Consider the following 27,965-nt stretch of genomic DNA (forward strand, 5'->3'; position numbering starts at 1 on the left):
CGACCGGCGACCGACGGGAAACCGACGGGAAACCGACAGGGGACCGCCCAGGCATCGCTGGGGCTCTACAGCCTGCTCGACTTCTCCAAAAATCGCTGGGCGATGCCTAAATTCTCGCTACCCCAAATAGCGATTGTGCCGAGATTTTCGTACCTATTTAGGGTAGCGAGAATTTCAGCGGTGACCGAGCAGGCTACTAATCGGTCGGTCGCCGCTTTGATTTGTGACCATAGCTTTAACGATTTAGTCATCTTTGTAAACCTCATCCCCTAAACTGAGAAAACATAGGATATTGCGAAATGGTCTCGTTTGAAATACCCTCGACCCTCCTCGGAATATTATTGATAAACTTCATGATTATATCGAGGGGGTATAGCTCAGTTGGTAGAGCGTTCGACTTAAAATCGAAAGGTCTTGGGTTTCAAATCCCAATACCTCCAATAGAGGATTTTTCTTTTTCAAGGAATAATCACCGGTGTATAATAATGGCACAATATAATGTCTTCCGTGTCCATTTGGACATATTATCTTTCCCCTTGTCCTTATTTCATCTATTATGCTCGCCCTCTCTCTCTCTCCCTCTCTCTCTCTCTCTCTGTCACCGTCAGTCTGTCTTCCCGTCTCTCTAAATTTTCAAATGTTGCTCTTCTAAATTAGTTTAGTTAATAAATTTGGAGGTGTAACCAGTGGCGAACCAGCCGGCGGGAAGAGGGGGGGGGGGCCAATCCGTAAAAAAATATTAGTTGCGACTCAGCCACCGGTGAATAAGCGGGGGGGAGGGGGGTAGGAGGCACTTTTTTTTTTTGGTCCAATTTTTCAGGAAATATTTTGCGCCGATTCAGTCAGCCGGTGAATAAGCGGGGGGGGGGGGGGTGAGACCACTATTTTTTTTTCTTTTTTCACCTAATTCGTGAGAATTTTTTTTTTAATTCTTGTTTTGTATGACCCGTCAGCCACCCCCCCCCCCCCCCCCCCGTGGATCCGCGCCTGCAGGGGATCCAGACGGCGTCAAGGGGGGAGGGGTAGCCAAATCTTAATATAAAATTTAGTGCCGACTCAGCCGGCCGGCGAATAAGCGGGGGGGGGGGGCTTTTGTTTTTTGTTTTATAAAGGTTAACTTTACGTTATTATCCTATTTTTTTTTATCGTTTTGGAGGGCTGGGGGCCGGGCAGGAATAATCGCCACGTGGATCCGCCCCTGGGTGTAACTCAGTTGACTGATCGACCGACAGAAGATTGGATCGTCTTAGATTCGATCCCTTACGCCTCAATCGGATAATTTCAATGAAGTATAGCCACTGCCCCCTCCCCAATCTTTCCCTCCTATCTCTATGTTTGAGTTCCAAATTTAATTTCACCATTTAATCTTATTAATGGTAAGAGAATAGCAAATTTAGTATGACCTCATGTCTCTCTTCTATTAAGCATGCGCCATTTCCCTTATCTTTTCTTTTTGCTTTTTTAATTGCAGTAAAATAAAAAATTCCCTACACATTGTTCTCCCCCGAATGTTATTCTTCAGGAACATTTGGTTAATACATTTGGGGGTTTAGCTCAGTAGGCAGAGCGTTCGACTTAAGATCGGAAGGTCTCGGGTTCGATTCCCGCTGCCTCCATGAGATGATTTTCGAGAATGATTTAGCCCACTCCCAACTTTTTCATCCTTTTCCCTGACCTCTTTCTCTTTCTATTCATTTTTCATTTAAATCCCAAATTTTATTTCATGGATGGTAAGAGAAGGACATGACTTCACGTCACTGGCCATCTCTTCAATTGGTTCGTTGCTCTTTGCAGTAAAATGAAATATCCTCTCCAAACGTGTACTTGTCTTTAATATTATTGTTTAGAGACAACCAAAAGTTATTTACGCATGCGTCCCTGATTCTTCCAGCATATCTTTTTGGTTGCAATAATAATCAGAAATTCCCCCATCAGATAGTATTTTTTTTAAATGTATCCTTAAAGGATTTTTGAGAACATGATTATGGGGGTATAGCTCAGTGGCAGAGCAAACGACTTATAATCGGAAGGTCTCGGTTCGACCCCCGGTGCCTCCATGGGAATTTTTTCATGTCAGCCCTCTTCAATCCCGTCCACTTTAATTTTTCTGATTACAAGGATCTTTCTTTCTCTTTCTTTCATCAGGTTTCTAGCTCTTTCTATTTCATGGAGAACAATCGAAAAATTGAAATGCAAATCCCCCTTTCTAAACATCCCTCTTTCTCCATCCACACCACCCTTCCCTACCCCCCCCACCCCTCTCTCTCTCTCTCTCTCTCTCTCTCTCTCCATCTCTCTCTCTCTCTCTCTTTCCCCCCTCTTTCTCTCTCCTCTTCATTCCCCTTTCTCTGAATCTCCTCTATCTCCCTCCCCTCGCTCTTCTTCTTCTTTTTGTTCTCTTTATCTGTCCTCTTCTCTCTCTCTCTCTCTCTCTCTCCCTCTCTCCCTCTCTCTCTCCGCCCTCTCTCTATCATAAATCCACACGTCATAAATATTTCCCTTTTCTCATATCGCTACACTCCGGTGTCCTCACCCTAACCGATCTAGCCATCTTTGTAAACCTCAACCCCCAAACTGAGAATTGTTACTAAACTTTCTATCGCATAACCATAGAAACACAGGATATTGCGAAATGGTCTCGTTTCAAATACCCTCCGACCCTCCTCGGAATATTATTGATTCATAAACCTCATGATTATGTCGAGGGGGTATAGCTCAGTTGGTAGAGCGTTCGACTTAAAATCGAAAGGTCTTGGGTTTCGAATCCCAATACCTCCAATAGAGGATTTTTCTTTTTCAAGGTATAATCACCGGTGGATAATAATGGCACAATATTATGTCTCCCATGTCCATTTGGACGTCTCTTTTCCCTTTATTGTATCTATTATGCTCTCTCTCTCTCTCTCTCTCTCTCTCTCTTTCTCTCTCTCTCTCTCTGTTAACAAGTGTGGGTGAGGGTGCGGAGTAGGGAGGGAGAGACTGACTTTCACTGTCAGTCTGTCTTTCCGTCTCTTTAAATGTTCAAATGTAGCTCTTCTGAATTATTTTGGTTAATACATTTGGGCGTATAACTCAGTTGGCTGATCGACCGACTGAAGATTGGATGGTCTCGGGTTCGATCCCCTACGCCTCCACCGGATAATTTCAATGAAGTATAGCCGCTGCCCCCTCCCCAATCTTTGCCCTCTATCTTTTTATTTAAGTTCTAACTTTAATTTCACCATTTAATCTTATTAATAGTTAGAGAATAGCAAATTTAGTATGACCAGGGGGCGTTTCATGTAACAATTAGTCGGTGGTTTTCACCGACTAATATCATGTTCATCGACAATTCTTTTGTCACCGACTATTTTCCAGGCCTGTGATTGGTCAAATTTAGTCAGCGCTGACTAAATTGTCGGTGAACATGATATTAGTCGGTAAAAACCACCGACTAATTGTTTCATGAAACGCCCCCCCCCCCCCCCCCCCCGATGTCTCTCTTCTACTGTGCATCCGTCACTTCCCTTTTCTTTTTCTTTTCTTTTTTAAATAAAAAATTCCCTACACATTGTTCTCCCCGAATGTTATTCTTCATGAAAATTTGGTTAATACATGTGGGGGTATAGCTCAGTAGGCAGAGCGTTCGACTTAAGATCGGAAGGTCTCGGGTTCGATTCCCGCTGCCTCCATGAGACGATTTTCAAGAATGATTTAGCCCCCTCCCAACCTTCTCATCCTTTACCCTGACCTCTTTCTCTTTCTATTCCTTTTTCATTTAAATCCCAAATTTAAAAAACTTCATTTCATAAATGGTAAGAGAAGGACATGACTTCACGTCACTGGCCATCTCTTCTACTGCTCATGTGTAAATAATATATTTCCTCGCTCTTTGCAGTAAAAAGAAAAATCCCCTCCAATCTACTTTTGATTAATATTATTGTGCGGAAACATTAGGATAATGATATTGGGGGTATAGCTCAGTGGGCAGAGCGTCCGACTCAAGATCGGATGGTCTCGGGTTCGATCCCCGATGCCTCCAAGTTGAAGGTTTTCGATGATTATTAAGCCGATCTCCACTCCATTATTCTTTGTCTATTAATCATGTTAAGCAATAACAATAATAATAATGGCGAGAAAATATTTGTTTTTAATTGCAAAATATATAGAATTCCCAGCTCAATCAGCCTAAATCCTTTTCGTAATCCTGTTTTTTTTTTTTCTGCTACTTTATTCGCTTTAGATAATTTGGCAAACAAAATACATTTAGGCTATATCCAGAGGGGGGGGGGGTTGAGGGCCGTAGGGGCCACAGGCCATGACACCATTTAGTAAACAAAATAATTATTGTTGGAACAGAAAGAAGAAAAATGATCGGTCTGGCGATAAAATGTTTATTTCATATCTGGTGAAAATCATGAAATGATGAATCGTTAATCTTTTAAACCCTATCCCCCTCTACCCCCTGGATCTCCTGTACATCCGCATGATCCGCTGAAATTTGGCGGGGTATCCACATTTCTCCTTCTCTCTCTCTCTCTTCTATGCAGTCCATTATGTTCCTTTGCTTTTAACCTTCGTTCTATTGGTTTATCACTTTGAACTTCCCGTCACCTTTGTTATGATTAATTATCGTATTTCAGGCCAATGGCCAACTAACTCAAACATTAACTAACTCAAACATCATTCACAAGTCCAAACATCTCATCAAAAAAAACATGGAGAAGACTATTATATTCGGCATAAGATAAATGTTTAAATGGAAACAGAAACAGGAACCATTTTCGTTTCCATCTTTGTGTAATTTCATTACAAATATTGTGCTCATTAGTTTTTTGTTTGAGCTATAGACAGGCACAACCATGAAAATCTTGAAAAATTACGTTACCGCCCAACCAAAAGTTATTGACGCATGCGTACCCGATTTTCCCATATTTTTGTTCACTTTTTTTCCTTTCAGAAATTCCCCTACCAGATAGTAATTTTTGTAACATGTATTTCTTTAGATATTTTGATAACATGCTTACGGGGGCATAGCTCAGTGGCAGAGCAGCCGACTTATAATCGTAAGGTCCCGGGTTCGATCCCCGGTGCCTCCATGGGGATTTTTTCATGTCAGCTCTCTTCAATCTCTTCCATTTTACTTTCTCCGGAAAAAAGGATATTTCTTTCTCTTTTCATTATCAGTTTTCTAGCTCTCACTACAATATGGAGAGAGAGAGAGAGAGTAAAAAGTTATTACCGTTGACTCAATGGAGATGATTGTAAGGATAAGTTGCGTGTATGTGGGTGGCGAGGTCGTGTCTTGGTCGAGTGGTTTAAGGCGCTTGACTGGAGATGCGAAGGTCGAGGGTTCGAATCCCAACACGGCACTAATATTCTTTCGCAAGATATTAAACTGGACTTGCTACTCTCCACCCAGGTGTCAAATGGGTACCCGGTAGGATGCGACCGTCATTGTTGGTCAAACAGCTTGTGAGCGTCAAGTAACGCCCGGCTGGAATGCTCTCCAGGGAGTGGAGATTGTGCACATAGTGTGTGCGGGCAAGCACTGAATCCAATGACTGGGGTAATAGTATATTTGTAAAGCGCTTAGAGACATTAATTAAGCGCTATATAAAAATTAAATATTATTATTATTGTTGTGGCTTGAGTTTACCTGTGAGGGGGCACTGAAATGATGAGGGGGACATCAGTATTTATCGAAAAAATGAAATGCAACCCCTTCTCCTCCCTCACTCTCTTCTTCCTTCTCATTTCTCTCATTCCCCTCTATCTCCCTCCTCTCTCTTCTTTTTTTCTTCTTCCCTCTCTCCCTTCTCTCTTTCTCTCCCTCTCTCTCTATCACAAATGCACACGTCATAAGTATCTTCCTTTTCTCATATCGAGCGTCCTCGAATTCTCAGCCTAACCAATCTAGCCATCTTTGACTCACAACCTGAAAATTGTTACTAACTTTCTATCGCATTACCATAGAAACAGAGGATATTGCGAAATGTTCCTGTTTGAAATACATTGCACCCTCCGACCCTCTTTGGTATATCATGGATTTATAAATCTAGTGATATTGTCAAGAGGGTATAGCTCAGTTGGCAGAGCGTTCGACCAAAGTTCGCATGGTCTCGGGTTCGATCCCCGATGCCTCCATGAGAGATGATTTTCGGGGGTGATATAGCCCCCTCCCACGCGTATATATTCTTATCTTTTCACCTGCCTCCTTCTGTAATTCTCTTTCTATTTATTGTCATTTAAGCCCCACATCTCATCTCATGTCATGAATGGTAAAAGAAATTAGAGAATAGAATTTTTAAAAAAACTTATGACTTAACGTCACTTACCATTTTTTAAGCTGCTATATACTTGTCAAATTTAGAATATGACGGCGTTTGAATTAGAGCCATTCTTTTCAGGGAACATTTTTTTCTCTGATGTTCGTCCACACTTGCATAACGCTCACAAATTATTTCTCACCTCTCCCCAGAACTCAACCTTCTGTTTTAAAAGCCAAACACCATCTCGTCCCTAAACAAAACACCCCCCCCCCCCCCCTCCCTGCACGAGCGCCCCAATACCTTGGTTCCCAGGTTATATTCATATCATATCATGATGCAACCATATGCAGTGATTGCGATTGCATAATCCCGAACGTGACCGCTCTTGGATTTCGTCAGTGAACAACACCGTAACAGATACAAAGCTGATTAATTCGAGACTCTCCACCTCAGCTCAGAACTGTGGTGCTTATGACTTTTAAGATCCAGCTGCCCGATTCTGATTTGCTTTGTCTACACTGTACCTGTGACTTTTACTTTAGGTATGTTTTTACTTCGATAATTAATACATTTTATGGTGGTCTGTCCCATGTGTTGATTTTTGTGTCACGTTTTGTACAATCACAATGCTCAATCTCAATAATTAAAAACAAGTCAGAACTTTAATTTTTCAACTACAAGATCGAGCATATGATATATATTAACTGGTGCGAGCCAAAATTTTCTTACAAATTTAAATTACTTTCAGTACACACCTACCATCTTCTGTTTTGGCACAATGTTGATTTAGTCGGTTGTACTAGTAGTCTACTACTACTAGATCTAGTACTAGTTGTGGGCACTCCAGCAAAGCATAGAGAGTCATACTAGACAGAAATAACCGTCTGATATGGGTCATTTCTTTAATAAAACTGACATTTGTTGACATTCCCCATATACAGACGGTACAACAGAGATCTCGTACCGTGGGGGTAGCTAGAGCCAGCGATGTACATCTTTCGTCCACGACATTTTCTCCCCGATTTTCTTTATTTAGATCTTATTTTCTGATTTCTAATTCAGATGTAAAATAGGTTCGAGTAGTGTTCTCCTATTTACACTACATATTTTTAAATGACCTCTTCTCCAAATATGAAATTAATGGACTTACTTATACGAATTGTCCCATTTTCGTCAAGCTGTACCTTTCGCCGTACTTGAACTGTGATCTATGATCCGCAAGATATATTTCTGGGTCAATGGACTAGCTGTATTATTAACGCACACAACGATCAGGGGTCTTTATTATCTTACAGGATCTCTATGGGCTCACTTACGCGCTCGTGCACGTACATGTATATCTGTGATAGGTCATTGGGGGTGGAGTCTATCGACCTTTCGCAAACTTTATAATGAATATTCATTATACTCAATTCAAGATGGCTGACTGACGAGAAGTCTTTTTCGAATGCAAAAAAATCTATTTTGGAGCTGAATAAGCAAGCTATCGTAAGTCAAAGTATATATTTAAGTTTTCGTTATTGAATAGATAACGGGGGCTGTAGTATTGCAGCAAAATTAGATATGATGAAGACGTAAAAAGTGACAAAAACCTCGGAGCATTTCGTTCATCTCTGTTCGGTCACTCTACCCTCACAGTCCCGATAGGCCATACTTCAGTCTCTATAATCGGAGGTCTAGTGGAGCAAGGCGTAGTCTCGGTGGAACAACCGACGATTAGAGAGACTGAAGCTTTCGGTCTAAGAGAGTCATAGACAGAAATAACCGTCTGATATGGGTCATTTCTTCAATAAAACTGACATTTGTTGACATTCCCCATATACAGACGGTACTACAGAGATCTCATACCGTGGGGGTAATCTGGCCAATCCAGCTGCCACTTATGGTGATAGAGCTTTCTCCCCTGATTTTCACTATTTAGATCTAATTTTCTGATTTATAAATCAGATATAAATTAAGTATAGACCTATGTATTGTACTCCTATTTACACTAAATAATAATAATTGACCTATCATACAAATGCGAAATTTTTGGACTTACTTATATGATTTATCCATTTTTTTTCTCCGAACCGTGAAACGTACCGTTCATCCATTCAAATTAGTAATCTATGACATCACCCGGCCGATATATTTCCGGGTCAACCTACCAAAACATAGCGAATGGCCAATCAAAGCACTCGTTTCATATTGGGTTTATGAATAATCATATATCACTGGGTTGACTCGTACGTAGCTATTGGACGTTCGAAAAGAGAAAATGAATATTCATTAATTAAAACCAAGATGGATGACAACGAATCATGTCGACTATGAGACTTTCTCGGATTAATCATTAATGTAGGATATAAATGAGCTAGCCATATTTGTTTGTTATTTTTTATATTTTTATTAGCCTATTGTAATATTGCAACAAAAGTGCATTTATGAGGATGTAAAGAGTGAAAATCTTGTTGCATATCTCATTCATCGCGGTCCTGCCGAACCGAACCATTTGTTCCACTAGTACGGCATAGGCCGTACTTCAGTCTTTGTATAGAGGCAGTCAGTGGAGCCAGATGGGCAATTCCACGGTAACGGAAGGACACTCAGACAAGATTTTTGAACTTCAGGTTCATACTAAAAGAAATGTTTTATTAGTATGTATTAAACTATGGGGAACAAAATGTGTTTCAGTCAAGTGGAAAGCTTCATCAACTTCACAAAGTTTGGATAAACACTAATTAACTGGAAAAACCATGTCCATTTTTATGTCCTTCCGTTACCGAGATAATTAATATGCACATTCTTAAACTAATTAACTATAATGACAATTTTTTTGGGGAGAATTAAAGGCACTTATATAGGTATTATATCTGTACTGTTTCACATCTTATACTAATAAAACAGTTCTTTTAGTATGAACCTGAAGTTCAAAAATCTTGTCTGAGTGTCCTTCCGTTACCGTGGAATTGCCCAGATGCAATCTCAGCGGAACCACCGTCGATATCAGGGACTGAAGCTTTCGGTCTAAGAGGGTCAATGCTAATGCGTATTGACATCTAGCACTGCATGCTTGCTGTGAGGCGGGTATTATTAGACCCATACACAAATATACACCCCACACAATATCGCATTGACTCTACTCAATCATGTCGATGCAGCTGTAGATCTAAGCAAAGTTTGACACTAGACTTACAATTTGAATTTTTAAATTATTCTTTTTAACATCAGTAAGTTAAAAAAAATGTATTTTACTGCTATTTAGGTGTCATCAATTGTCACTGAAGTACCGATTTTGAGTGAAATCAGTTGAGTTTTGTACAGTGGTGTTTGAAATGTTGAGAATCAAAAGCACAGCTTTTATTACACAGCCAGGATAGTGATGCTCCTATGGTTGTGGGTGTGGTCGACTAGATCTATATAAATTAGAATTGACTTTTTGTTGTCAAAATGCTTTACGTCACATGTATCTCTTGTTAGTATATCCGATATGTAATTTTGTGGCACTCAAAGCTTTAAGAAAAGTATGATATTGTAAGGTTTTAATTTCCCTAATATGATTATGAATGGATGCTATTTTTTTTTTAAAGAAATAGCATCCATTCATAATCATATTAGGGAAAATTAAACTGTTTAAAATGAAAGGTCACATACATATAGCAAATACAAAATAATGGTATGCTTTCATCAATGAACATCTTTCAAACAACGTCCTAACTTCAATGGGTTCTATCCTTTTTCACCCTGAGAATTCCAGTCGGATGATTTGTAGACATAAACATTAAATAATTTCCTTTTTTTCCTGTTTCTGTCACAAATGACAAAATATCAAATAAACCACAAACCTCTTTTGGCTCTCAGGAAGTTCCCAATTCAAGACGATGCAACTGGGAAGAGAACACGATGGATATTGGAACTCAATTCCTACACGTTCAGCCTTATTCACAAGAAAGGACAATCACACAGAAATGCAGATGCATTATCTAGACGCCCGAGTCAAGAAAGCCAAGTCACTCCAAGATTGACAGATCAGCTACTCAAGCACATGGTGACCAATTCACTGTGTAATGCAGTCGAGACTCGTTCATCAACAAACACATCTACTCCCAATGATGCAACGAGGCAGTCTGCACCAAACGTCCTTCATCCTTATCGTGGTGTAATCCTTGACAGTGATGTAGATGTTCAACATGAACAGCAACTAGATCAAGACATCAGTACAGTCATCGAATGCGTTAACAATGGTGAGCGGCCAACCATTCGACAGATCCGTAGACACAACCCCCGGGTTAGACGTCTCTTGTGGCAGTATCCCAAATTCATCCTCCAAGACGGTATACTCTACAGGAAGAAGAAAGACAAGCTTGGTAATCTCTCATTCCAACTTGTCGTACCAAACTCCCTCATTCCAAGGGTACTTCAAGAGTTACACGGTGACCCATCATCCGGACATTTCGGCGCTCATCGCACAATGCAGAGAGCAGAGTCAATGTGCTATTGGCCCTTCATGAACAAGGAAATCACTGATTTCTGCAACACATGCACAGCTTGCGAGTCCTTCCGGTTACCAACCCCTAAGCATCAAGCACCCTTACGTCCCATTACCACTACTCGCCCTTTGGAGATGGTTTTTGCCGACATTGCTGAGCTTCCAAGTTCAAGACGAGGATTTCGCTATATACTCGTTGTGACTGATCATTTCAGCAAATATGTCAATATCTTCCCAATGAAAGATCAGACTGCTCCAACCATCGCCAAACATTTGTTCGAAGAATATGTGAAAGAGCATGGTATTCCAGAGACTTTGCACACAGACCAAGGTCGACAGTTCGAGTCCAGATTAGTGCAAGAACTATGCAGCAAATTGGGCATCAAAAAGTCTAGATCGACACCCTATCATCCCCAAGGAGCTGGCATAGTCGAACGTTGTAATCGCACCATCAAAGATCAAATTGCGAAGTACATTTCTCATCAAGGAGGAGAATGGGACACTCACATCAATCAAGTCCAGTTAGCGTACAACACAAGTACTCATGCCTCAACAGGTTTGACGCCATACTACATCATGCATGGCAGGGAAGCCCGTACACCTGCGAACATCACCTGTTCAACTCCCCCTCCATCGTCATCTGGCAAGACACTCCTCGAATACACAACCAACCTGTCTGAGCGATTGAGAAAAGCATGGGAGTACACCATACAAAATACACGACAGCAACAGGAACAACAGAAACGACAGTATGATGTGAAGAAACGCATTTCAAAGTATGACACAGGTGACTTTGTTTGGTTACATGACCCTACCAACATCAGGAACAAACTCGAACCAAACTGGAAAGGTCCTTTCAGAGTATCTTCCTCATCAGATGATGGACTAAATTATGACATAGTTCATGTCCATGATGAAAAGTTCAAGCGACGGGTCCATCATAATCGTTTGAAACCGCATCGAGCTAGAGCCCCACAAGTGATGTCAACTCCACCATCCCCACCAACCCCACAGCCTACGTCAATACATGGGACTGAGAGGACAACGACACAGTACCCACCAGGTCCCCCAGCAGAAGACGAGACTAGGAGAAAGGTGCAGTCAAATCAACCTACTAGCCATGGACCAGCCTATATCACGTGGTCATCTCGACCACCAGAACGCATCCTCCATCACGAGCAGTCGAACCATGACCAACCATCACGGTCAAGTTTGTCTGTTCGGCAACAAGCCTCAAACCAGCCAACTAGTTCAACAGAACGCATCCTTCATCACCGACAGTCAGACCATGACCAACCATCACGGTCAAGTTTGTCTGTTCAGCAACAAGCATCACACCAGCCAACCAATTATAGCCACCACTCCAGGCTAATTGACTCAGCCCCACTTCAGCAACAACCTAGGCCATCACGGCCGACTACCCAAACCCAACATCAGCTGTCCTCGCCGGTTGGCCAACTTCAACTCAGACCCCAATATCAACTGAGGTCGACGACTCACCAATCTCAACTTTGGCCATCCTCATCAGCTGAGCAACCTAAGCCGTCCTCATCCGCTGACCAACCTCAACCTCAGCCATCCTCATCCGCTGACCAACCCCAACATCAGCCGTCCTCATCCGCTGACCAACCCCAACATCAGCCGTCCTCATCCGCTGACCAACCCCGACCTCAGCCGTCCTCATCCGCACGTTCGAGATCTGGTCGACAGGTTAAAGTACCCGCCAAGTTTCAAGATTACAAACTGTAAAGACTTTCGAGAACTAATGTTTGCAATAGTGGTAGATGATTGAAAGACTTGCTGATTTTCACTTTTCGCTGTCATACCTTGCATTCGCCATGGCCCCATTATTTGTGACAATATGTAATTGATAGAATTCTTGATTTTTGAACGTTTTGGAAGATTTATGATATTTTCGTAGGACTTGTCAGTAAAGATAGGATTACATTGTCAGTTTTTAATGTTTAGACGGGAAAAGGAAGAAGACAAACTTTCAAACATTTTGTCATGTGTTTTTCCATCAAATTTGTTAGTTACACGTCCATTGGGTGAACTCCTCAATGCGCCCATCTTTTATTTATATAAAAGAAGAAAAAAGACTAAAATGTCAATTTTGATTGCAATTTTGCAATTGTGCTGAATTTTAAGATTAAAAAAAAAAAAATTAAAAAATGTGAGATTCAGATTGTATTGGTCACAGGGTTGACCTGCATTATTTTACAAAAAGGACTATATAAATGTGTCAACAACAAAAATTGATGGGATTATTTGATTTTAAGTACATGTTTACATTGTTTTCTGGACATCATTTTTAGTCATTTGACTTATATTGATGTTTTTAGATATTTGGATTTAAAACAGATTCTTGATACATGAATTCATAAGATGTGTTTTTTCTCATTACATAAATCATGTATAGTCGAGATTATATCTACCATAGACACCGTATTTGTATAATGTCTCCTTAAATCTGGGACAGTTTTGAAAGAGTTATATGTCAGAATGCGTGCATATTCTCTGTGTACATTGTATTTCATTGTTTAGTTGGCTAACTTATTTAAAAAGAATTTTTAACAGCGATTCACGAAACAGTTATATATTTTTCTTTAGGTGAAGACATTGCCATGTATTTTGTTTATAGTTTTTGTTAAAAATTGCCAAATTGGGTATGAAGTATTTGATATTTTGTCATTTGTGACAGAAACAGGAAAAAAAGGAAATTATTTAATGTTTATGTCTACAAATCATCCGACTGGAATTCTCAGGGTGAAAAAGGATAGAACCCATTGAAGTTAGGACGTTGTTTGAAAGATGTTCATTGATGAAAGCATACCATTATTTTGTATTTGCTATATGTATGTGACCTTTCATTTTAAACAGTTTAATTTTCCCTAATATGATTATGAATGGATGCTATTTCTTTAAAAAAAAGAAAAAGAGAGAATTGTACAGAAGGAAAACTTCATGATTTGATGTGTTCAGGTATTTCAAGCAAATTTTATGTGACTCATTTTCTTCGAAAACAAATGCATATTAATACGATGTATCTTTTAAAATGAGGACATTTTTCTGTGAAGATGGTATATTATGTAAGGTTTTAATTTCACTGATCCAAGTGGTTACTTGTTTATTTTACACTGTACATTTAGCTTTCCACTCCGATATGCTTTAGCGCACTCCTGACCTACATTCATTCTCTCCTGTCTGCTAGCTCTTGGCTTCTATTGTTCTGTCCCTATTCATTCATCCTCATGCACATTACCTGCTATAGCATCACACACACACTCTTCCTTATCTCTTAGCTATTCAACCCAGCACACATGGCACATGGCACTCTATCTTTTACAAGCTTTTCTATTGGTTACCTATTTATTGTCCAATCTTGTGATTGGTTATTATTGTTTGATGGACTGGATGTCAGCCATCTTGGCAGCCATTTTGTGGTTGGAATAAAATCTAATAGTGCAGCTCAAGTCCTCAACCATGTGAGACCACTTTGTTTTGTGTGGGACTTTACAATATTGTGTACTGTCATAATTATTTTTCGGAGAGTTCACAAGTCCAAAATAGTTTTCTTTAATACAGGTGTTCTTGCACCATAATCAGGGGATCTATGATTTGTATGAGTTTGAAACAGTAAGCTACTCTAGATCTACTTCATTGTGGACTCATGAAGGCTGCAGATGTGGTTCATTTTGTAATGAAAGCTATCAAGCATTCATGTTTAAACCAAAATGTACAGAGTTACATGAATTGATGAATTTTCGAAATTTTTCCTTTTGTCATCTAGGAATGCAGAGATCAGGTATGAATACAGAAGGAAACTGAGCAGAAACTTCTTCTCTGGCAACATGGAGATGGCAAGACTCTGTCGTCACATGTTAAAGAACCCTTCAGCACTGACGAATGTCTGTCACTCCGGCAGCAATATGAGGAGATCACTTTTTGCACTAAGAACTAGCATCGGTCATGCTTCAGTGAAGAGGATGTTCTCTGAAGTGAAGCATGACATTGTTGCCGAGGCCGTGAAGCCCAAACGGAGGATACTCAGGAAAACGCTCCTGGGACTGACGGGGATAGCGGCTGTAGCAGGCGGTGTTACCTATGCTAGCATGGAAAGCGCTGGAAGGAGAAGAGCTTACGTTACTGCTGAAGGATTTATCAGATTTTTCAGGTAAGTTCAGGATTGTCCTTGTGTTTTCAAGCTTATGCAAACATTTGGCCCTGCATGTATTTACCTCAACTAATCTTATTCAAAGAGTGTTTGACATAGCGACTCTTCTTTGCAGAACATAAAACTGCACACATCACCATATACATGTACATGTATGTTTGTGCCATGTAAACAGTGATATCTTTCCAAAGAGACCAGTTGAGCGAATACGATCCACAGCAAATAAAGAAAGTTTCTTGAACCTCATACAGAGATCTCATTCATTCATGATGTGAATCATTCTTTGTTTGCTTAAAGCTAAAGACCAGTTATGGTCATGCGATTGTATTGTGAAAGAAACGTTGTGGAATCAATCAGAAAAGGTTGATCATCTAGCATATAAGTATTGGTGTGTACTGCAAGGTTCTGGAATCATCAAAATGATAAGAAATTTGACCCAGTCTTGGTAAAGTTACAAGCACTGTACACAGAAAGATATGGGACTACGCACATGTGCGCGACACATGCATTATCTCATCAGGTCCAAATAGATATAATAATTTACCAAATATATCAATTAGTAGGCGGTTTCTCAGCAAAATTTGTATGATCACGTATTAGTCAAAACTTATTCTTTCACATGATTGGTAATGAGAGCTTCCATTTCATTTTTTGAGAGGGGGGCGTTTCCAAAACTGGTCTTTACCTTTAATGCAGGTAGAGTGAAAAAACCAGTGTTCTGACATGACAGAAAGTTCCATTTTATTGAATACTGATGATCTTGCAAATAATGATATTTAGATATGAGTTTTCTTCCTTTTAATTTAACATTTCTGTATTCCTATCCAGGAAATGATATGCATTGTTTTCCTTTAAAAATAATGAAAAATATTCCCCCTTGAAACAGCAAAAGAACAGTAATCGCTCATCATAGAAAATATTCTATATATATATAGAGTATTGTTTTATTCTAAAAGAGACTTGATGACAAAATTATTAATGTTCCTACTCTTCCTGGTCACTCTTATCTTCCCATCTCACAGAACATTCTATATTGGAACGAGAATCTCCTTAGATTATAAATGGAATCTTTGGAAACTTGAAGATGGCAGCCAAGAATACAAAGAAGCCTTCAGAGCGTGCAACAGGAGAACAGGAGATTTGATATTAAAGGTATGATATGAGAGTCAATCCTAAACAATTTGAATGATTCCATGAATTATTGTACCTAACTCCAATCTGTGTGTGTTTGGTAATACCAATGAAAGCCTACCTATTTGTGCATTTGATTAAGACGTATCCACTCAGTATGTGGGGCTGTGACAATCAGCAGTGGACAGCCTGTAAATTGAAGAGGTAAAACAAAATAGGAATAATCTGCAGAATTCTTAACATTGTAGGATGATAAAATATCTTATTTCCATACAATTCCTTCACCTGGATCTCTATCACTGTGATAGAGAGAAATTTGGGGAGTTGTTTCGGCCAGCAATCTTGCTCATTTGAAACTCTCACATGAGTTGAAGAACACACACTCATCTATTGTAGGCAGTCCTAGCAGTACAAATGTATGACAAGCAAGGTTATTTATAGATAAACATCTTATATGTGTGAGTGGGACATAGTATATTGTTAAAATGCGGGAATGATGGTACAATGATTCAATTCGAGAAAACTATCCATGTAAAGAATATTGAAAAGATTGATATTTGAAATAAGATGAGTCTTAATTCACCAATTGAAGTGTAGTATAGTGGTGGTGGTTATTTTACCTGACTGCTAAGAAAGCATAAAAGCTTGTTAGTAAGCAACCAGAGGACGGACGGCTTTAGGTCGTCTCCAAGAGACCTGGTAATGAGGATTCATGCCTTACCAAAGGGCACTAGCGCATCACCTTGGTTTCGAACCCGGGTCACGGGATTACGAGACCATTGCTCTACCAACTGGGCTATCGCGCCTCCTCACATTGTAACAGGAGAACTTGAGAATTAAAAAACAACAACATTTGGTTAACCACCAGGGCTCAAATTAAATTTTTGTCCACGGGGGCTCTTCCAAAAAAAAAATAGCCCCCGTGAACCTTCTCACGTGGGCTCTTTTAGTGCTGACGGGGGCTCTTATTTTAATACAAATTTCCATTGGATGAAACTCCTAAATTCCTTGGTATTTTATCATTATCATTTATTTAAGTCGGCATTCTCCCCCTTAGAAATTTACTTGTTACATAGCTGTATACTTTTATCCCCGTGATCAGTGGCCGCCCCACCCCCCCCCCCTGGGAAAAAGGAAGGGGGAAAAAGGGGGATTGTTCTTCTTTCTTTTTTTTGAAAAAAAAAGTGTTCCTTTCCCACTTGTATCACAGAGAAACAACAGTTTAAGTTAAGTCTAACGTTAACGTTAACTTGTCATTAAAATGTAGAGTACAGCCCTTGGCCCTAGGCCTAATTTAGGTCGTAACTGTTACTGTTTGAAAATCTAATTAGACGGTTTTCATGGTTAGACCAAGTAATTGAGAAAAAAAAGTTTACCCGTCACTGAGACCAGGTCAATCAATCTTCTAGATCCATTATTAGGGTCTAACGTTAGTAGATATAAGGTAGATGCAGGCGCGGATCCAGCGGGGGTGAGCGGGCCTTGCCCCCCCCCCTTTTCCGCAAAAGAGAGAGAGAAAGAGAGAGAAGGAAAAGAGGGAAATGGAAAGAGGAGAGAAAGGGAAAGAAAGAAGAGGAAGAAGAAAAGAAAAGGGGGAAGAAGGAGATCGTTGGGGGGGGGGGGGAAAGAGCCTTGCCTCCCAGGCTGTTGCCTCCCCCCAATAAAACAAAATAAGAGAGAAGGAAGGAAGGAAATGGAAAGAAAAAAGGAAAAGGGGAGATAAAGGGAAGGAAAATTCTCGCTACCCCAAATAGCGATTCTGCCGAGATCCGGGGAAAATCCTGAAAACGCGCATTGCATTATGGGATAGCTTTTCGACATTACAGCTTCCTGTGCAGGCGTTCGTGATCACAACCCTCTCTTTCACGGTAGAGTTTAACGGCCTTTTGTGCTAAAGTCACTAATTCTGCCCGAAGCTTTCCATTGCATATTATAATCTGTACAAATTACACTGATTGGCATCGATTTTAGCGTGCGTGAAAACTCTGCACAGCGAACACAGGCGCTAGCGCCAGCGGGATGGGACTCTATACCGGAAGTTGTAGTGACGACCCGAGAGAGTGAAAATTACCTCGTCTCGCGAATTTCGAGATTTTCGTACCTATTTAGGGTAGCGAGAATTGAGGAAGAAGTAAAGAAAAGAAGGAGGATATCATGCAGTTGCCATTTTCCCGCCAACAAGTTGCGGATGGGGGTGGGGCAAAAGGCCTTTGCCTCCCCCGCCCCCGCTAAAAAAAAGAGAGAAAAGAAAGGAAAAGGAAAAAAGGAGAGCTAAAAGGGACCAAAAAAGAGGAAGAAGAAAAAAAAGGGTGAAAAGAATTTTGATGCGGTGTTCGAGTAGAATTCTGTGAAATGATGATATACTTTCTCGTAGCTTGATGCGACGAAGTGTCTCTATCCAGATATCTGTTGATAGTATTATAAAATATAGAAGCCTGATATGACCTTCTGCTCGTAACCGACAAGTCACCGCATTAAAATTAAATTGCAAAACATGATGGTGGATAAAACTTTCTAATATTCAAAGATATATGACCTTCAGACCATATTGTTTCATTATTTTTTATTCAATCAATCAACGTCAAAGAATTGATTCATCATCGCACTTCAATTCATTATTTCACCTTTTAATGTACTTTCATTCTTATGCATCACGAAAGAACACTGAATTGGATTCTTCAATGTTTGTTTTGATTAATTTCCTCCCCTTTCCTTCTCCCTGTTTAATACTGATAAAATTTTCAATTTGTCTTAATCAAAGCAAAATATTATTTTCATATTTTCTTTATGCAAGACAGGGAGGGAGAGAGAGAGAGAGAGAGAATATGTTAAGTGAGAATTATCGAGTACAACTATGAATTGCATCCTTTTTAATATTATTCAATTCGCTGAAAATCTTTATTTTATAATTCCACGGGGGCGATTTTTAATTTTGCCATCGCCACCGGGGACAACCTGATGGGGGCGATTATGGAGCTCACGGGGGCGAATCGCCCATCGCCCCTGTATATTTTGAGTGCTGTTAACCACTTTATTTGACTTCAAATTCCTGTTTGACTCTGTAATCTGTATATATACAGGGCTGTCTGAAGAACGGGGGTCTCTACATCAAGCTTGGACAGTACATGGTGACTGCTAACTACATCCTACCCAAGGAGATCCTGCAGAAGCTGGCCACACTTCAGGACAGAGCTCTCACAAGAGAATACAAAGAGGTGGGATATTCGTTTTTCTTATCTTATCAATACTTGCAGTACAGTGATCATGGTGATATACTCAAAAGTTGTCTATATGTAGAATCTTAAAGGGGAAGTTCACCCTGATATTGAGTAGATTTGAGTCAAAGCAGAAAAATGAGCGGAACGAATTAGTGAAAGTTTGAGCGAAATCTGATTAGGAATATGAAAGTTATGAAATGTTTGAAGTTGTCATTAGTAAAACATAAATTGGCAATATTGTGATCAATATCATGGAAGCTCCTCTGCAATTTGCTCTGTACAGAAAATGTCATAATCTTCAATTTCTTAATTATTTATGACAGAATAGATTTGTTTTGATACAGGGGTTGTATAAAAACATATTTGCAATTATTATATTTAGGGGTGAGTTCAGACTGAAAAATTTCTTACGGAAAACAAAATTAATTAAGTTTTTTAGTACAGGGCAAATTGGAAAGGAGCTTGCAAGATCCCTCACAGAGTTGCCAATTTGTATTTGATTGATTGCACCTTCAGAAATTCATTACTTTCTTATTTTGGGTCAGTTTTTGCTCAAACTTTCACTGATCTGTTTCTCTCATTTTGTACTTTTATTAAAACCAACTTCATATCAGGGTGGACTTCCCCCTTTAAGTCTATTCATGAACATGGGCCCTAGCAGGTATGTGGTTACATTAGCATCAGAATGGTGTTAATAGGTGGATTACACAGAAATTAAAAAAACTTTGTTTTGTTTATTTGTCTGCTAAAAGGGGCACAAAGATGTTAAACACTTTGTCAAGCTCTGAGTTAAAGGTACTATGTCCCATTTGCAGGCCCAAAAATGAAAAAGTTTAATTCCAACTGCATTTGAAAGATAATACTTATTTAGAACTTCCCTAAAAATGGTGGGGCTTGAAAATGTCTTCAAGTGGGAAAATAATGACTATTAGTTGTCAAATCGACTTTAGGGCTATAGAGCCCAAAAGTAATAGTCTTGATTTTCAGACAATTGTACCGAATGGTCAAACGTTTTATGCTGCGCAAAGATTCAATCAGTTTAATCTTGGCCATCACAAGAAGTGGGTTATTGATGTAGACAAATGCTCATGTACCCTTTACAACTCTTTTCATGTATGTTATTACCAAAGAAGAAAAAAAGCCAGTCAGTCACTCAATAGTGTCTGACAGTGAAGTCTAGCAAATAAACAGGTTTCCTTGCATAATTTGAATATGAGGACACTGCTAATGTTTAAATTTCACAGATAGGACATACATGACATATTCATAATTCCTGCAAAGTTCTACAGAATTTGAGGTTGGCTGCAAAAGGGACATAGTACCTTTAAAGTTGTTCCAACCACCTGAAAAAATAATTTGTGTAAAGCTTAAATGTGACACTTTTGATGATTATGGTTCACACCATGCTGCTGATTTTGGTAAAAGTAAAGGTAGCCCCCCCCCCCCCCCTCCTGGACTCTGAGACGAATTCATCCTTTACAGTTGAAATTATGGAGAGTTTAAATTTCTCACTAAAGACATTACATCTTGACAACTGTACTCCCAACCCAGAGGCTGCCAACCAATACAATTAGATCATATTTTGTATGATTTTTAGAAGTAAATAGGATTGTACGATTTTCCTCGATAAAAAACGATTCCCCCCCCCCCTTAAAGTATCCTACAAGCATCTCACATTAGAAATTTGGGGATGTTGATTGGTTCATCGAACACACCAGTCATGACAAAATCATGCATATTCAACCAATGAATGTAGAAACCCTAAGAGCCATTGATCCATGTTATTTTTTTTAAATACAATTTTTGTCAGTAAAATACAACTTTTGGAAAAGAATACAGTTTTTGAACTCCAGAGGTCGGCAGGTCTGCCAATGTTACCTTTGAATGTACACTACCATCCTTCAATTATTGACAGTCCTTTTTTTTTTTTGCATTCCACGTTATTCAGCTGGACAGATTATTCAAGGAAGAGTTTGGAAAGACCCCTGATGAGTTGTATGCAGAGTTTGACCCCGAGCCCATAGCAGCTGCCAGCCTCGCTCAGGTTCACAGAGCAAAGACACATGAAGGAGACGAAGTTGCTGTCAAGGTAGAAGAGAGTCCTTAATTTTTATTTTTAATATATCTATATAATTTCACCACAATGTCCTTACAGTGGGGGGGGGGGGGGGTGTTCATGTATCTTGGCAAGCCCCTGTGACATGGTCTAATCACAAGTTCACAAGTAGTATTAATTTTTTATTTGTTTTAATGAGGGCCTTCAAAAAGGGGGAAAACACAAAACGACACTGCTATAGAACAATGATTATAAAAATCGACATCAATTTAAAACAAAAAGAAATATATGATTTAAAGACTCTTCAATGGTAAGTGGGCAAATTCTCATTGCTCAGACAATTCCAAAGTGACCGCTTAGAGCAATATACTATTTGTATATTATCCAATGCAGTCCAGAAGGTATTTGATATAGCACCTTTCACTTGCAGAAGGGCTGCATGCACCCCTCCACATGTTTGGGCCACTTAAAGTAAACAATAATATCTTATCACATATTATTTAATCATTTCCTATTTAGCATGTCCCTCCCGTACAAGTTTAGCTAGAACAATTTATCGTTCTCTAGCAAAATCAATGGGACTTCATAAGTTTCTGGAACAGGTCAAGAGATGGATACTTTGTTTTGATTTGAACGCAGGTACAGTACATCAACTTGAGGGACCAGTACCCCGGTGACCTTCGAACTCTAGAGATACTCCTTGACATCATCCATTGGATGCACCCAAAGTCTTTCAACTTCAAGGATATATTATTGGTAAATATTTATTAAGCCAATAGAAGTTTCATTTACCTTTTTTTGTTAAAGAATGATAAATTTGAATTTCTATGATTGTTTTGTATTCAATTATTCATTATAAAGATTAGATGTGACCATAAGGTTTCAAATATAATACACATGGTGGACAAAAATGCCAATGTAATACCAACTCGAGTTTCTCAATTATAATTTTTCATGCTTATTGATGTATTTCATGTTTTATTGATACAGTGCTAGCCTCACTAGTTTTTAAACTGGTATGACAAAAGGCACCGGCACTACAAACATAAACATGTATACAGAATGTTAAATACATGTGGATTTTAAAAATATATATATTGTCATGATTGTGTGTAAGGTGTAGAATTGTACACACAAAAAAATCACATGATAATTTAATTAAAGGAGGGATATGGGGAGAAAAAGAAAGTTGAATTGATAATTATAAAAGAGAAGTGAAGAGGTATAATCATTCTCTCCCTATTTTCATCCTACGAACTGTTTATTTCATATATTCGTTAAAATATTGTAGATATTCTTTTGCACTTTTAGGATTTAGAGGAGCCGTTGGCCAAAGAGCTGGATTTTGAAAATGAAGGCAGGAATTCAGAAACCTGTGCCAAGCAGCTGAAACACCTAGACTATGTCTATGTACCCAAGGTTTACTGGAATCTTACTAATAAGGTAAGAACAATGTAAACTTACACTGGGGCAGCTATTGAGCTAACTCAGGAAATGTTCAAATGATCTCTTAAATATTAACAAAAATGAGACTTTTGTAGGAAAAGGAGCTGTAAAAGGATGTGAGAATCACTGCTAAGAACATTCATATTTACCAGTACTTCAAATTTGAAAATAGCTCCTGTAAAGTAAAGCATTATTTGCAGTATAAAAAGATGATATATTTACACACATAATATTTAGTGTTAAAAGCAATCTTCAGTTGTGATGGTTATACCAAAAGTATACCAGTATTTTTACAAACTAAACAAATACTTAAATGTTCAAGTCTTGTCTGCTAAATGATTGTGGTGTAAAATATAATTGTCAAATAACATTTACATTGTATTTGTAAATATCTAGTAGTCCCATCTACATGTACATGCACATAAACATTTTTTTTATCCAGTACATGTCATTATCTGCAGGTTTTTCTTCTATGTGTCTGCATTTGGCAGGTCCAAACAAAACATCTATTGCATAAAAAGAATTTGGAATTACTTTGAACTTTTGAAGCCAGTTCTTTTGAAATGTAAACAACACAAGATAAACTCTGATTTGCATCTGTGCAGAGTTAGTTTTTTTTTTCATTCAAAGACAAGCCTTTGAATTTCTCATCTTGATCCCCTAAGTGATAATAAAAAATTTGCCGTGACTGCTGCAGATTGTTATATGTAAATCATGTTATACAGTCAAACCTGTCTATAGCGACCACCCAAGGGAAACAAGAAAAGTGGTCTTTATAGGCAGGTGGTCTTTTGTACAGGTTCCTTTAGTACATGTTTCAATGAGAAACCATTTTCAAGGGAAACAAAAAATGTGGTCTTTGTAGACAGGTAACCACTAAAGCAGGTTCGACTGTATTTGTATATAAAATAAATCTGCTTTTTACTTTTACTCCAGAGGATTTTGACAATGGAGTTTGTGAAAGGACACAAAGTCTCAGAGAAAGAGAAACTGCAGGAAGATGGCTTCAGTCTAGCAGAGGTGAGAAAATGAACACTTATATACAATATAAGGTGATGCAAGCATAAACGCATGCTGCTTAGGGTTAGATCTTGATAATAATAATATGCTGTTCTTGTATAGTGCATATCACATTATAATGTAATGTCTCGATGGACCTTTGATATTATTTCATTAGGGCAAGCATTTTCAACAAAATGGGCATATGGTGGAAACGCTTCCTTTGAAATCCAGTTATGTAAATAAAACATAATTACCATGAACCTTCCTCTTCTCTATGATACCTACTTTCATTACAGTATTCAACAAGCTTGTAGTAGTACGACACAGGTTTAAAAAAAAACAACCTTGAGTTGCTTGTGATTACATTCATATTAAAAGCCTGTGTGGATACTGTTGACATAACCCAATAGGATTATCGTCTTTTCTATAGAAAATGAAATTTGCTCATTTTGTTTTCAGAGGGGAGGGAAAGAGGATTAAAAACGCTCATTGTGTATATAATTATCTGTAATATGTATCCGAAATTATTTGGGTATATAACCACAACATAGTTTTGAATTACTCCTTTATCTTCCCTTCTGCCCTACCCCCACCACAAAAAAAAAGAAAAAGAATAATAATCATTGTTTTACCTTGTTTTACCGGTTAAACAACTCGAAGAGATAGCTGAATCAGCTGTAATCGATAAGTTCAATTGTATCATTGAGGATGAAACTCATCCTCTACAGAGACATATTTTTTTCAACAAATCAGGACGGGTCAGGCTTCCAAAAGTCAAAACAAATAGATTTAGGGGGTCATTTCTCATACGTGCCATGACACTACACAACGACAGGTAATTGTTAATTATTTATTTATTATTTATTATTAGTTACAGAATCAGTTATTAAGGATATATGGATGTACTGCATATTTATTTAAACTCTTGTAATCTGCCTATAACTGTATAATGATATTACCAGTAGTGATCTCTGGTATGTCTATGGTTGTAATTTGTGTGTAATTATGTTTCTATACCAAAGCCTACACTGTATACCAGTCTGTACTCATATTCTATTGTGTGTTATATTTATTCCTGGTTTTGTACTTTGTATAAATTGATAGTACATGTATGTTAATTGATGTAATATAAATTGAGAAACAGCCGGAAAATGATTTTTATGCCATGTAATTGTGCATGATCAATAAAATTGAACTTGAACTTGAACTTGAACTTTTTACACATGTAGGTAGATGAAAAGCTGATTAAAATATTTGGTGAGCAGATTTTTCACACTGGATTTGTCCATGCAGATCCTCATCCTGGCAATGGTAAGCCCACAAATGAAATGAAAATGCTTAATCATCTTTAAAGCCACACTGTCCTACTTGTAGCTATTTGATCCCTCTGTATAGAGAACAATGCCTAATCAGAGACTTGTGGTCCCCCATGATCATCTTTTATTCATGTTAATGGAGAGCTGAGTTGATGAGATAACCACCTGTCCAAGGACCTTGCAGGGTAGTCTAATCCCTCCTATAAACTAGTACAGATAAGCTTTAAATTAAAGGGCAAGTCTAGCCCATTGCAAGTTCATGGAATAGATCGAAAGAGGAAAAAAATGAAAGTTTCGTAAAAATCAGTTAGAAAATAAGAAAAATATTGGATTTTCAAATTTTGCATAATTTCTTGAAACAGTGATATGTATCACATAGGCTGTATGCAAATTAGTGAGTTGATGATGAATTCCCCTCACTTTTCTCTATCCATTTGTACATGAATTTAACACAAATTAACTTATATTAGAAAAACAATTTGCTCAGGGAATGTTAAACATGGCTTGAATTCTCATTGAATAGGTGCAAAATCGCCATTATTGTAATGTATTGTAATGTAAAGGAAATTTTGTAAACCAGTACTAATGTGGAATAAGAAGGCAAACTTTAAATTTTATAAACAAAACATATGAGGAGTAGTAATGTGATGAATATTGTTGCAATTTTCTTAATCGGACCTTTTAACAGTCAAATGAATGTGACCATCTAAGCATGACAGTTCTAAACTTTATCTTAACTGAAGTTGATACAGTATTAATTTTTTTCTTTCATTTTATATATATTTTGCTATATTTTATTGATTGTTTACATCAAGATTTTGAATATTTAAAGAGTGTCCACTTTCTTTTTTGCGAGTGTATATAACGTCTGTTGTAATATTTTTCTTAGTGCTTGTCCGCAAAAATGGTAAAGGAAAGGCTGAGCTGATTGTCCTCGATCATGGTTTATATGAAGAAGTAACACCAGAGTAAGTTGTCATTCTTGTCTTACTTGACTATCCCTGGGGAGTGTTTCACAAAGACTAAGATGGACTTAAAGGTAAAGACCAGTATTGGAAACGCCCCAACTTCAAAAAATGAAATGGAAGCTCTCATTACCAATCATGTGAAAGAATATGTTTTGACTAATACATGATGCTAGATGCTAGATGATCAACCTTTTCTGATCGATTCCACAACGTTTCTTTCACAATGCAATCGCATGACCATAACTGGTCTTTACCTTTAAGTTGGACTTGAACTGTGGCAGGCTGTTCATGTCACTAGTTCCTCTAACCATTCCTGGCATTGGTTTCTCAAGGGACGTACAAATCGTGGTCACAAATCTACAGAATTTACATTTTTTTTAAGTTCAATATATAAGGAAAATATACTATTTAAAAATCATAATTTTTAAGGTTTTTTTTCCCTCTAATTTTACACCTGGTTCAAGATATTTTAAGTGCATAAATCGCATACCGTAGTATAAGTCCAAGTCTTAAGTATAACTTAGGTTTTCCGTACATCCATACGTCCCGTTCTCTTGATCGCGTTATCTCAAGAATGGATTGATGAATTCCCTCCAAACTTCGGCCATGTATGTATCTTGCAGAGCCAATGAACTGAGTAGATTTTGGGGGTCATGAGATTCAAGGTCAAAGGTCACAGGCTCATTATGTATGCAAAAATAGCTTGTGATCACGTTATCTCAAGAACCACTTGATGGATTCCCACCAAACTTGGGGTCAGGTATGTATCTTGCCGAGCTAATGAACTGTGTACATTTTGGGGTCACAAGGTCAAGGTCACAGGGCTCATTATGTTTGCAAAATTAGCTTGTGATCACACTATCATTAGAACTGATGGACGGATTACCATCAAACTCAAGACATGTATGTATCTCACAGAGTCGATGAAGTGATTAGATTTTGGGGTCATGAGGTCAAAGTTCAAAGGTCATGGGGCTCATTATGTATGCAAAATGAATTACAATCAAACTTGAACTTTTTCTGTTTTGGTATGTACAATTGCTCCATGGCGTAGGCATCATTTTCAACTGCACGCAGTTGAAGGTCCATCTAGTTTCTTCAACAACGAACTATCAAATGTGTAAATTCTGTAGACTTGTGACGACCCTTGAAAGAACAATGGCGAGAGCAACCAGTGGCATCAATGGTGCTATAGTTCAAGTCGAACTTAAAGTTGATTTTATTTTTTGTGAAACACCCCCAGGTGCTTTTTATCTTTCCTTTAGTATTTCTATTCATCAAAGGCACATCACACAAAAATTGCCTGTAAATATCTTTAAAAAAGCATTGGAGAGAATTGTTATTGTCATCAGGAATTTTTTATGATAACGTGAATACAAATATTTTTTAAATAGTGGATGTGATATGATTTTATTATACCTGACTGCTAAGAAAGGAAGTACCATATGCTTGTTGAGAACTGAGAACTGGAGAAAAGGGGACCCGTGGCATTCAGTCTTATCAGAGGAACCTAATTATCGAGGATTACTACCAAAAAAAAGGGCCCTAGCTTATCAACATAGACATACCTGGCACCTCCCAGCCAAGTGACATGTTCTTGCCCTGAGTTATCACACTTAATATCTTGTCATCGAAGGTTTCATGTTCTCCTCAAAATAGGTGTCATTTGGCTCACTGTGCTTCATCGGGTCTTCACATCAGGTCGGGTTGTGTGGTTACACAAATTTTGTGAATAATAAAGCCTTAATTCTCAAAGGGTCAGGTCTAACGTTTATAAAAATACACACCTCTTATCACCAAAGTGTTGGGTCCAGTTTACCCAACACTTCCTGAAAAACCTACGGCAAATCTACAAAAACTCGCATTTTGAACCAAGGCTTTTTTAATACGAGATAAATATAATCACTAGAGTTCATAAAAGGCCTGTCAATC

At 38.4% G+C, this 27,965-nt stretch overlaps 1 protein-coding gene and 7 non-coding genes across 8 annotated transcripts in view; all 8 read left to right on the forward strand.

Annotated features, from left to right (window-relative positions):
- The first annotated feature begins 366 nt into the window (after positions 1-366).
- TRNAL-UAA lies at positions 367-440 on the forward strand. The gene has a single exon. It is a non-coding gene; the product is annotated as a tRNA-Leu (tRNA).
- Positions 441-1,543: 1,103 nt separating this feature from the next.
- Positions 1,544-1,616, forward strand: TRNAL-UAA. The gene has a single exon. It is a non-coding gene; the product is annotated as a tRNA-Leu (tRNA).
- Positions 1,617-2,704: 1,088 nt separating this feature from the next.
- On the forward strand, positions 2,705-2,778 carry TRNAL-UAA. The gene has a single exon. It is a non-coding gene; the product is annotated as a tRNA-Leu (tRNA).
- An 820-nt stretch (positions 2,779-3,598) lies between these two features.
- Positions 3,599-3,671, forward strand: TRNAL-UAA. The gene has a single exon. It is a non-coding gene; the product is annotated as a tRNA-Leu (tRNA).
- Positions 3,672-3,948: 277 nt separating this feature from the next.
- Positions 3,949-4,021, forward strand: TRNAL-CAA. The gene has a single exon. It is a non-coding gene; the product is annotated as a tRNA-Leu (tRNA).
- A 985-nt stretch (positions 4,022-5,006) lies between these two features.
- Positions 5,007-5,078, forward strand: TRNAI-UAU. The gene has a single exon. It is a non-coding gene; the product is annotated as a tRNA-Ile (tRNA).
- Positions 5,079-6,053: 975 nt separating this feature from the next.
- Positions 6,054-6,126, forward strand: TRNAF-AAA. The gene has a single exon. It is a non-coding gene; the product is annotated as a tRNA-Phe (tRNA).
- A 479-nt stretch (positions 6,127-6,605) lies between these two features.
- Positions 6,606-27,965, forward strand: part of LOC590121 (uncharacterized aarF domain-containing protein kinase 5) — a 29,398-nt gene continuing 8,038 nt past the window's right edge. Inside the window, exons 1-10 of the mRNA XM_030975182.1 lie at positions 6,606-6,793; positions 14,513-14,896; positions 15,919-16,048; positions 19,108-19,242; positions 21,194-21,334; positions 21,941-22,057; positions 22,613-22,744; positions 23,684-23,767; positions 24,979-25,060; positions 25,955-26,033. Coding sequence (XP_030831042.1) covers positions 6,723-6,793; positions 14,513-14,896; positions 15,919-16,048; positions 19,108-19,242; positions 21,194-21,334; positions 21,941-22,057; positions 22,613-22,744; positions 23,684-23,767; positions 24,979-25,060; positions 25,955-26,033 — 1,355 coding nt within the window. The 5' untranslated portion in view covers positions 6,606-6,722. The remainder of the gene's footprint in view (positions 6,794-14,512; positions 14,897-15,918; positions 16,049-19,107; positions 19,243-21,193; positions 21,335-21,940; positions 22,058-22,612; positions 22,745-23,683; positions 23,768-24,978; positions 25,061-25,954; positions 26,034-27,965) is intronic.

Source organism: Strongylocentrotus purpuratus, unplaced genomic scaffold, assembly GCF_000002235.5.
Source record: "Strongylocentrotus purpuratus isolate Spur 01 unplaced genomic scaffold, Spur_5.0 spur5_scaffold_8, whole genome shotgun sequence".
Taxonomy (NCBI): Eukaryota; Metazoa; Echinodermata; class Echinoidea; order Camarodonta; family Strongylocentrotidae; genus Strongylocentrotus; species Strongylocentrotus purpuratus.